The 11,835-nt window shown below is 40.3% G+C and overlaps 1 protein-coding gene across 1 annotated transcript; it reads right to left on the reverse strand.

Annotated features, from left to right (window-relative positions):
* Positions 1-441: 441 nt before the first annotated feature.
* LOC143000639 (uncharacterized) lies at positions 442-3,936 on the reverse strand. Its single transcript, XM_076150034.1, has 8 exons — positions 3,635-3,936; positions 2,700-2,849; positions 2,462-2,582; positions 2,102-2,314; positions 1,915-1,998; positions 1,513-1,654; positions 1,098-1,260; positions 442-899 (listed from the first exon to the last, which is right to left on the reverse strand). Exons 1-8 carry the CDS (start codon positions 3,682-3,684, stop codon positions 665-667), a joined length of 1,158 nt encoding a protein of 385 aa, XP_076006149.1. The 5' UTR covers positions 3,685-3,936; the 3' UTR covers positions 442-664.
* Between the last annotated feature and the right edge of the window lie 7,899 nt (positions 3,937-11,835).

Here is an 11,835-nt window from a genome sequence, read left to right on the forward strand (position 1 = left end):
AAAGAAAAGCAAAATAGCGTATTCAGATTTTCAAAGTAAAAGCTGACAGAAGCAACAACCTCCCAGTGCCCTAGTTAATTCACAACATGCGACTCAAAAAAATTATTAAACAGCAAAAGGTGTCCATTAAGTAAGTAAGGTAAACACAACAGTTGCGAAATAAATGAATGGAGAACCAGAAATGGAGTACATGTTTTGAACAGGCTTGATTGACAGTGTGAACCAATGTGGGCCAACTTTGATTTGCACTCCTGTTGCATGATGGTGATGATTATGATTAGTTTTATTAATGTTGTTATCAAATATCTGTAGTTACATATAGTTGGTAATTGTAGACTCATCCATCCATCCATCCATCCTTCCATCCATCCATCCGTCCGTCCTGTACAATGTCTAAAATCTATTCTATCTATGTCAGAATGAACAAACAGATCAACAATCTCATTCACATCTGGGAATTTATTACAAGGTTTTAAACCCAGATTACAATCCATTAAGAAAAATGTGTTTTCTTAGAATATACATTATAAATTATTATATACCCACAATTTATTACACACAAAGGAATCAGTGCAGAACTTAATCAATGTCAAATCAAGGCTGTAAAATTAGCAATTATACATTAGAAAATGTGCTGTAAACAGGGCAGATACACAGTCCATCATCAAACATTAGTTGTAAATTTGTTGTACTCTTGTTTGATCCAGTTGTAGATGGGATGATAGTAGTGCCTCTCTGATGCCATAAGGTCAGTAACAACCTCGATGTGGTTCGCTCTAGGCAGCAGGTAGAGCGACACCTTCACAGACAGGGAGGAGAGGAGCTCAGAGAACCTCTTGGAAGACTCTACAGGAACGACATTGTCCCTCATCCCATGCAGCAAAGCAAACGGTGGAGCACTTGCAGAAATGGAAGCAAGAGAAAATCACAGGTCACATATATTCAATTACAGGTCAAAAATATTCACATTGAGAGCATGTCCATGTAAAACACACACTTTCACAAATGTAAGTTGTGAAATATACACCAAAGAATCATTTGTGAAGTTTCAATGCCAATGTCAGACTGCCAAAGCAATTGCTGAAGAAGAGTCTCACCTTTTCAGTTTGTCTTGACTGATCTTCCTCACCACGTGTATAGGAGAGTAATAGGGGAAGTTCTCCACTCCGTCCATGGCTTTGTGCATGGTGGAGACGTACTCTACTGCTCGCATCTGCTCATACTTGTAATGGTCCATGATGTTGTAGACGCCACTCAGACCTATTCAAGAAATGCAAAAGAGATCTATCAGGCACACGAAAACCTGGGCAATATAACTAAACTCAATACATTCTGAAACAAAAAGGAGACAGATGGGGTCACTTTAAGAATTTGTATTTGATTGATGATGCAAATTATTTTAGAAAAGTGCACTGCTATCAAGTCATAGGAATAACAACAATATACTGATAGTGAATCAAGCTGCCTGTTTAAACTGCTACAGAGATGTTAGTGATGTGCTACCAGCCTTACCGATGATCCCTCTTATCGCCTGTGCAATGTCACGCTGCCTGCTTGCCTTTATGAAAAGCTCCTCCCTCGAGTCAATGAGAAACAGAGTGGTCAGTGCACACAAATGTGCACCGGCTGAATGGCCAATTAACACTATGTTGTCCTATGAAAGAAAAGAAAAGAGTTTTGGTATAAGAGGATGTGTGTTTGTGAAGAATAATGGAAGAATGACTGCAATGACTGCTTGAGTCAAGTTAAACAATGATCTCAAGAGTCAACTAAAATGGCTTCAATCATTATTTTCTTCCATGGATTGATGATTTTGTGCATGAAACAGTATTTTACAGAAGGTCAGTCCTGCCATCTTTGCCAGTTTTTCTCTTCAATTTTGCTTTCACAGAATGAGTTGCAGAGATGTCTTACTTTGTCAAAGTTGAACTCCTGTGCATTTTCCTGGGCCCATATCAAGCAGTCAGCAACATCTTGGACCATGGCTAAAACATTCCCCTGGAAATGAGATCAAGTCAGATATCACATCTCATTTCGCAATAAATGTACATATCTTTGTGAACGGCCATTTGACTGCAGTGTGTTTCTGTAGCACTCTTACCTGTGGAAAGGTGCTGTAATCAGGACAAATGACTGTAGCACCCAGCTCTGCAGCCATCTGCCTGGCCAGCAGACAGTAAATGGATCTTTCTCCAGAGCCCCATGCACCTCCGTAAAGAAACACCACTAGCGGAGTTGGCACTTGTATGTAGCTGCCAGCTGTGGGGGGGCGGTACAAGTCCAGCTTGTTGCCTCGACGGCCAAATGTGATTCCCTTTGAAGTATCCAAACAGAAAAATACTGTGAATTTTACATTCAAATGTCTACACACCGAGTCTTAGTTTTGGAAAAGATTGACAGAAATATATCATCTCCTCCGTTTGTATTTTACGTACAAAGATAAACACCAATATTTACACACCTTCTCAAAATGCTTACGGTTTTGGTCACTCTTATACCATAACTTCAACTGGAGGGCAAGCCTCCCATACTGCACATACGTAAGACTTCCCAGCACAACTTTGGTCAAACTGTATATTCGTCTGAGGAGAAAACAAACACAAAAGCAACCATTTTATTGATTAATCTTCATTTGTTATTTGTTCTTATTATCAATTTGTAAACAGGTCAATGTTGTAATTATGAGGAAGAATAGTTACCGTGGTTTTAGAGCTTCCAAGTACTTCTTATAGCCAGGCTGACTGGGCCAGCCAAGTAGCCACTGGACAGTTATTGAGATGGAGTATGGGAATCCAACCAGCAGGGCTCCCAGTACTACAGGCAGCCACATGTAGTACTGCAACATTGACCTTAATAAAGTCAAACACATTGGCTCAAACATTTTCTAAAGTATTCTTCTACTTGAGCTTCTTTGTAAAATTAAGTGCTATGAAATAATGTGGGAGGCCCAGACATGTTCTACCTGATTCTGGGCTGGTACAGTCATCTACAAACAAATTCAAATTATTTTGATTCAGATTAAAAAGTGAATAACAGGAGCATGTGTTTGGATTTTTGTGTACTGCTGGGTTTCGTATCTTTATGCAAGTCATAATAGTCAATGTGCAGTAGAATCCAATATGTTATCCAATGAAATGGAAAGCACTGAAAATAGCTGCTGAGATTTAAAGTCAAATGTGATACTATAGGTACTAATGCATTAAATAAACCAAAAATAAAAATAAGTTATAATTAGTTAATAGAAAAAAGGAATTATAATAATAAGTTAGTAGCAGAGAGACTTATTCATGATAGATAAATAGAAAATGTCTTGTTCACATTACAAGAGCGCCCTCTATCGGAGTTTAATGCACTAGCACCGTGACAGGTATACCCGGTCTTTCACTGGGTTGTGTGACGACGCCACAAGGCTACTACTCATTACAATTAATTAATTAGCCTTTAACAAAAAAAATGATGTAACTGTATTCAAACGCGTGTTAAAGCCTGCTCCATCAGTGTGTTTTATTATTATCATTACACACAGGAGGTAAAATCATGTTGGGATTATACACCTGCAGGCTACAATGTACAGAATGACAACGTTTATTTGGTTTGGTGATTGCACGAAAACAAAAATACGCCGTATACTCACGTGTCCATGCCTGGAGAAACATTGAATTGTGTTAAAAACTGTGTCCACATTAATGGACAGTTCGGCTCTAACGGCACGAATAGAGAGGAACGCGGTGAAGCCAGAGAGTACAAACAGACAGGAACAGCCTTTAAATTCTGTTTTAAACACACAGACTCGGGTTTCACTATATAACTATATTGTCCAAGCAGAATTAAAGAACCATTTAAAGTAACATTTGTTTATGAACGCTTTTAGAACAGATCCTATCAACCACTCCAGCACGAGACACTCTGGTACCGATGTCAATAAAACTAGGTTAAAGTTTCTTCCGCACATGCGCAGTCTGTGAAACTAAGGCGAAAAGATTAGATAGATAGATTATGCGAGATGTTTGTTTGCTCATTGGAAAAATGTGGTTGGAACACAATGTTTCTCACACTTATTTTCATCGTATTTTCAGCAGCATTGAAGGTGTCCCTTTACGTCATCAGGAATGTCATACGGCATTTGATTAATTACGTGATTTCTAATGGTATTCACATGTTTAATTCTTCAAATGTAAAATAGTTAATCGCTATACAATTTATAATTATCTTAGATGTTCTCATAAACCACACAAATCATTGCTCACTGTTAATTATTAACACCAATAGATAGTTAATGTGTGAAAGTTCATAATGATTTCTTGACGTTTCACTGTCAAGATCTCAGATATGAGGCTCAGGGACAGTGTGGTTTCAGGCCAGTATTTAATGAATCTGTACACAAGCTTTCAAAACGTCAGAGATCAAAGCAGCAGGCCTACGGTTACTTTGCCTCTGGGATAAACCTGTATGAGTGGCCTAGTTTTCCATAGCTGATATGCATATCCTACTATCTTCACTGTGGGTCATAAGATAAGAGGATATTTAATTTGCTTTTGATCAAAGTGCTATAGGAAAGTACAAACACAAAATATAAAGTAATACAGAGACAACCGAATATAAGGCATGGCCCCAAAAAACACAAGATACAAGATGGAAAACAACACCTGTGCAACTGACAACCCCTAATATTTAAATGAAATATATCATTTGAAGTATTTAGTGGTTAGTGGTGTTAGTCTATACATTCAATAGGTAAAGTAATCATTGTGTCATCGTTTGTATTTAAGTATTTTCAAACTATGTGTAGTAATTACATATGTCCAGCAGAGAACGCAAGTATTCCACACTTAACACGGGTTTGATTTACGTCTTACAACAATTCATCCAGATGGCTGCAGTCAAACAGCGATGAAGCTATGAGAACTAAGTAGATACGTTTGTTATTAGGACCATGACAGCGGTTTGTGAAGGTATTTATGGAATAAGTCATGAATATTGAATATTTATTTTTGCTGTGGACCAATTTTTTCTAAATTATTTATCATGATCAGGTTTTATGTTTTTAAATGTATGTATTATATCGTTTTTTTTCAGACTTTTATGATGAACTCTACTTGATCACGTGGCAGCTTCAAAGGTGGAAAATATTTGGAAAATCCCACAATGTTTTGGTCTATTGATATATAAAGTATATAAGTATGTGGTGATTTTGAGATTCAGTACATATGCAAAACCACCAAAACTGTCCTTTGAAAGTCTTTTTCTGAATTAATTCAATCCATAAATAATCCAATCCTCTACTGTTGTGTTTTAGTACTTATTTCATGGCAGTGCAGTATTATTGCCAGTTTTGCTTGAATTAATCCCTTTGTATAAAGTCAGTAGCCCAGTTGGACATGAACATGGAAAAGTTTGTATTTAACAGTGCAAATTCATGGAAAGCAGAGCAGTGTAGCAGCTCTGACCACTGCAAGGGTTATTGTTATGGTTGGCCTGACGGAGCACAGCCACCAGCCCTGAGTGGGTGTGTGGTTCTTCACCCATCTGCTACGATGTGGGGAGTCCCAGGTGCTTTTTCAGAAGCCACAGTGGAAATTGAGCTTCTCAGCAAGTGCAAAGTCAGGCTTTCAGCTGAAGGCCTGAGCACAGTCAGCTCCTTTCCTACGCTGTGGTAAGAATCCATTGCATTTCCCTGTACCTGTTAAAGAATGATATTATCCTTCAGGGACTTGTTGTATGTATAGTGGAGTTAAGATAACAAGGCATGGCGAACACAAGGCTAAATTCTTAGTCAGACAACAGGAGTCTGATCATGGAAAACTATTCTTAGTGGAAAAAGTCTAGACTGATCTATCCTTTTAATGTATGAGTCAAACTATCAAGACGTTTTCAGGATGTCACAGCTCAGGCTTTGACATCAGGCCACCCTGGCATTCCCGCATTCTGCTGAAGTGCCTCAGAGCCTTTAATAGATCCACGTAGACGACACCAATGAGAACATCTGTGTTGAATTTAATGTTGAAATTAAAGATCACACTTGGATTTACCCTGGATCCTAAAAGCCTGTATCCTTCCTCCACCCAATAGCTACAGTGTGTTGTTAAATGAAACATTTCCAACAAACTGTTTCTCATCAATGACAGCAAAAACCAAGACCAAGTCCTGGGAACTGCAGGCTGCAGTTTAAATAGCTGGATTGCATCTTAACTGTAAAAAGTCAAGATAAAGTGCATGATTTACAAGAACAACAATCAAAATGGTTGGTAACCCAATATATAAAGTAAAATGTGTCATCACTGTGTGTCTTATGGGCATGTACATGGTTTTGTTTTTAGCATTTCTTTCTGTAAATACATTTATATATTTACAACATATTTTCGACGGCAGTGGCTCAGTCCATAGGGGACTCGGCTTGGGAACCGGAGGGTGGCGAGTCTACTGTGGACCAAAAACATGTGGACTGGCAGCAGGCAGCCTCCATGGCACTGCCCTTCAGCAAGGCACCCAAACCCAAACCTGCTCCACGGGTGCTGGCTTCTTGCTGCCCTGCGGTGCCCCCTCCGGTGCATGTGTGTGTAGGAGGTGGACGCAAGACTTTCAGATGTGTGTAATTTGCATTTGCATGTGAAACATTGTGAAAAGATTGTATGTGTTTGGAAGAGAAATCTCTCAGCCACTGGGATAATAAAAGGGGTCTTCTTCAGTAATGCAGTGTGAGTCATAAAGGTGGGTGGCATCTGGTATTTGGAAATCCCACTGAAATCCCTGTGATGTCTCCAGAATCCCAGTGATGTCACACATCGAGTGCCAAGGGAGTGACTGATTAGCACACAATTTTTATTGTTATACAGCCAACAAATGTCAGCACAGAGGAAGAAGCGAGCCTCCTGTGAGCCCCTTCGCCGCCTCAGAAAGACAACCCAGCGCAGACTAACAGGGCTGCTGATCGGCCTTGGATGTGGTCACACCTTGATGCCAGTGCCGGTCCGCCTATAACAGTGTCTCCATTGTGTATTTGGTAAGACCCTACATTACTTTGCCCCGTCACAGTCTCACACAGCTGGAAGATTGTGATGTGAAGCAGCAAGTTTCCACACTCTGCCTCTCTCACTCTCTGTTAAATGAACTCAACTACGAATGCTGACCGGAGATAAAATGAAAAAATGTTTGGTAAAGTGAGTCCCAACCCAAATCTACACCTGTGTGTGTGTGTGTGTGTGTGTGTGTGTGTGTGTGTGTATTAAAGGTGTGTCTACGGGATAGTCAAGAGATGAGTCACATTTAAACTACACTGCAATAGTCCTAATCTTCTACTGATTTACTGTAATGGATTATAAAGCCTATGATTTCTTAAAGCTGCTGGCTGTGTGATGTGTGTGCAGACGCCGACATGTATCGTCTACGTGTCTTGAAAGTGTTTTCCGTGGTAAATGAATATTCCCTGGGGTCTTTATTTCCCTCCTGCCACCCCCTGGATGTGGCTGAGTCCCCTGAGCGCCCAACGGATGCGTGGCAGTGAGCCAAGCCCTGAAACATGTCGGCTTCTGTGTTTCCCTCTTCCTCTTTCCTTCCATCTGCTGTGCTGCGCAACCCCAACGCGCAACCCCAGCCGGAATTACAGAGGAATTCTGCTCCCGGTGGACTCTGGACGTCGGGACACAGAGCCATCTTTTCACGGGGGATCTCACAAACACACCAGGCCCAGAAAGAAGTTCCTTTTGATAGGGGGGAAACCATGGAAACTGGCACTGACCACAAGGCCCACTTTCTAGGTATCCCAGTGCCCGGAATCACACCCGGAGTCACGCAGACGCCAGAAGAGTAGTGAAGATAGAGGTGTTGCCGCTAAGACGGAGATGCCGTTTTAAGGGGGCCCTCTGATTGATTGGTGAGGAACAGAGCGGCCATTCTTGATTCTTACATCAGCGGAATGCTAAAGAGCCCGGGGAAGGATGCTCCTGAAGGGATTCTTTGGAAAAATTACAAGATAAGGTGGTCGATGGGAAAACTGACGACGCAAAACAAATGAATGAGGCGTGTGTTTGTCTGTGTGTGGGTTGCGGTTCAGGGGGTTCAGAGGTACAACATCTCACTGCAACACTTTCTTCTTTATTTAGTCTGAGAGCTTTACAGGGAGCAGGGGGTCGAGTGTCAGTGCATCACGTCTCCTCCTCCACCACTAACCGAGTCGACAGCTTCCCTCCACTTTGCAGCGTGTCATCATCATCATCATCATCAACCTCCTGTGACAGATAAGAGTGAATATAATGTAGCCATGACACTGTAATGTCTCTTTTCTGTTACAACTCTGGTGTGTGAGGTGTTTACTTTTCTTCAGCCTGTCCTATCTGCCTCTTCATCAATTTGTCCCTCATCTTTCACAGCCTTCAACAAACAGGCGTGAAATTGTTGCTTTTGGATTATTTGGTTGTCAGACTTTTCAGATCTTCCTCGCTGTCGTGCTCCAAACTCACTTTAGGTTCAATTTCATTAACAATAAGATGCAGATGCAATTATGTTTTAAATCGCTGTGTTAGTTCAATTTGTCAGAAAAGGTAAAAGAACAACATGGAGAGACTTTTCTGTACCTAAAGTTATTGCCGAACACACACACACATGGACAAAAAAGTTAAAACATGTTAAATTCAATACTTCTGTGTCTTTTTAATGTTTTCATGCAGTGTCCACACACATAAGACATTCCTTCCACAGTCTGTAGCCATATGGAATGCTGGATGCCGGACATTATTTTTGAACTTGAGGTAAAATAACGGATTTCATATATTTTTACATGGGAAATGTCAGAAACGAATTCCAATAGAAATACTGGTATTAGTTTTCACCAAAGTATTCATAGTTGCCTCCAACAGAAAACTGCAAGCTGGACATGACTTGAAATTCAGCCGTGAAATTCCTGAAGGAACCCCATGGAAACAAAAACCTCAGCGAAACCTGAAGGTTGCAGTAAATTAGCAAGTCCAGCACTTTGCTCCTTGATCTACAGTGGCAAGGAGCCGTAAACAGTGGAGACACACACACACACACACACACACACACACAGAGGCTGGAGCTCCGCTGGGCTGCTGGCATTTAGCTCCCTGAAATCACCCAGACAGAACATTTTACCCATTCAACCAGCAGCAAATAGTATAGAGGAGAAACTCTGCCACCACATGTATATTCAATCATGCAGACAATTATGCAAATATGTGCAACCAAATATATCATTAACAATCCCATTAACAATGCCTTTACTGCAAAGAGATCATGTATATTTAATTTTTTAATGTACAACCCTGAAGTGGAATAAGGCTTGAATAGCTGGTTTAAGCGCCTCACTCTAAATATAAATGTGTATACGATGATGATCAAATGCTCCAAGCAGCTCACACGTTCATTAAGGTAAATTTAATCTTTTACAAGCTACTTTAGTCTCTGCTTAAGCCAAACTAAATGTCACAGCTCCAGTTCAGTTACACAAACACTTTGCTTGCTTTGGGCCCATAAGTTTTCATAAAAGATGACGTTGGAGAAATGAGAAAGATGATTCCCTTAAGTTTGATTTAAGAAAATCTAATCAACAGTAACCCACATATTCTACAGACAAGTAAGTAGTAAGTAAACCTCCTCCATGCCAAGGTTTGCTTTTGCTCTATTGTGGCACCAGAGCAGCACTTGCAGGGGCAGTAGGCAGGAGGACTTGAGCTGCTGCTCTTGTTGTTTCCTACATCTTGAACTTAAAGAATGGTCTATAAAGTTCTCAGCGGAGTCGGTATAACTCAAATGGTAAATTGGTACATACAGCTTCAGGTTGTTCAAGTGCTTCTCAGAGGAAATGAATAACACACAGAACTTAAAACATGGAAGTGTAAAACATCATAGTGCTTATTTTGTTCCCCTTTCTGTTGTTATATATCTTTGGGCATCTCTGTATGAAATGTTCTATACAGATAAAGTTATTATTACATGAAGAAACACGTGTAATTGTTTCAGGCATTATCAGTTCTGTGGGGACAAGATCAGACATGCAGCAAATTTAGTTTGTTCCAGATATATTTACCATTTATCGGCATGTAATCACTATTTTCTCCCATCAGAAAAGGTCACAATTTATTGATCACAACTCATGTAACATCAAGAATCTAGTGTTTACAACTTGTAAATATGACTTTGAATGTAATTTCCTATGGTGGTAAATTGGTAATTCAAAATTTCCAAAACCACTGGAAAACACCGAGCAGCTGATTGTCTTATCTGAACTCCTGTTTTCAGACCCAGTTGTTAAAATGGAAATTCCGACCATATAGTGTACAATCAGGGGCTGAATTTATTCACTTTATCTTCGGTTAATAACATTGAGCAATATTCCACAGCCTGGTCACAAACACTATAAACACCAGGACTGTGACACTGAGTGGGTGAAATACAACAATTGCTTCAGGACGGCACATTACTGACCCCAACAAATGCAACAAGCCTCTGCAGCTGCTACACAAGTGCAACTGTCAATGCACTGATACACTGTGTCCTAGAACATTATGAACCTTTAAATTTGACATATTGTACACTGGGTTTGGGAGTTTGGGAGTAAAATGATCAAGTACGGAGCCACTAACAAACACGCAAACCTCCTTAAGAACGTTGCAAAACAGTAACATATGTATTCAAAACAGGCACGTAAACACATTGCGACACCTTATCTGAGACTTTTCTCCGCTTTGGATTTCTACCCAGAGAAAGAAGCACATTAACTCAAGGCCACACAACGTGACATTGTGAGTTTCCATAATCTTCAGCCACGTCACAGCAGATATTGAACACAACGTTCTTCCTCAATCTCTTAAACCATTTAAGGCTCTTTTTAAGGCTCATTGTGCTGCTTAAACACCAATTCTGCACCAATCATGAGAATGTGTGAAGTAGTGACATCCTATGACATAATTTCTCCCTGCCGCACCCCCATGTTTTATACTTTGTGTCGCCCCCAGCAGATGGACACAAGTTTCCCGATGTCACACACACGGCATGTACACAGGGAATGTGGCTCCTCTGGCAAGCCTGGATTCCCCCCTGCAGATGTGTCACTCGAAAGTGCTAAATGTCAGATCATGAATCACCGTCATGTTCAACTGTATGAGCTCATGTTCCATGCAACCTTCTTGCAGTTTTGGTCCACTGGTCATTTAAACCGGTGCAGATTACATATTAGTTTCTACTCTGAGGAAGTCAATATAAGCGGCATTATTAGATTAGAATCAACATAAATTGATGTTGGATTAATACAAGAAGCAGATGAACCTTACACAATAGCAAATGAACTTACTAAAGAATGTAAACACTCACACAAACTGAATTTCGTGTTCATATCAACATAGTAAATTATTTTTTGCTATTAAAAAGGACATATCCCATGAATCTTAGCTGCTGACACCCGCCTTGTGAGATACTTGTGAGTGACACAGTGTACAGCCAAGTCAGGAAACATCACTCATGTACACACATATAATCTCCTCTCATATATCAGATATCTGAGTTGTGTAACTAAGGTCAGAACAGGCATTTAGAGGTCCATGGAGCGTCTGCTCAGGTGTTTCTGAGGACCACTTCCTAAAAATGTGTGGGAATGTCCAGACGCGTGACTGATCTGTGCCACCTGTTGCACCTGCGTGACTAAACAGGGCTGTGTAATCTTAATATTAAAGTATAATATGAACTCCACATCTGTCATTTCAAAGCTTCCTGGTTTGGTTAAAGGGAACCATGTTTAATTTGCACTGGAAATGTGTTTCAATCAGATGCGGATCGTTTAAATGTAAAATGAGTGCGTGTGGCGTTCTCTTACAGAGGTCACAC

Source organism: Genypterus blacodes, unplaced genomic scaffold (genome assembly GCF_046128005.1).
Source record: "Genypterus blacodes isolate CSIRO-AG114 ecotype Tasmania unplaced genomic scaffold, CSIRO-AGI_Gbla_v1 ptg000007l_1, whole genome shotgun sequence".
NCBI lineage: Eukaryota > Metazoa > Chordata > Actinopteri > Ophidiiformes > Ophidiidae > Genypterus > Genypterus blacodes.

Excerpts from the sequence above, each read along its gene's own strand:
- LOC143000639 (XM_076150034.1), bottom strand. The coding sequence starts at position 3,684 with ATGTGGACACAGTTTTTAACACAATTCAATGTTTCTCCAGGCATGGAC. Across the intron at positions 2,583-2,699 it reads TTGGAAGCTCTAAAACCACG|ACGAATATACAGTTTGACCA; the intron begins GTAACTATTCTT and ends TTTTCTCCTCAG. Across the intron at positions 900-1,097 it reads AGTCAAGACAAACTGAAAAG|TGCTCCACCGTTTGCTTTGC; the intron begins GTGAGACTCTTC and ends CATTTCTGCAAG.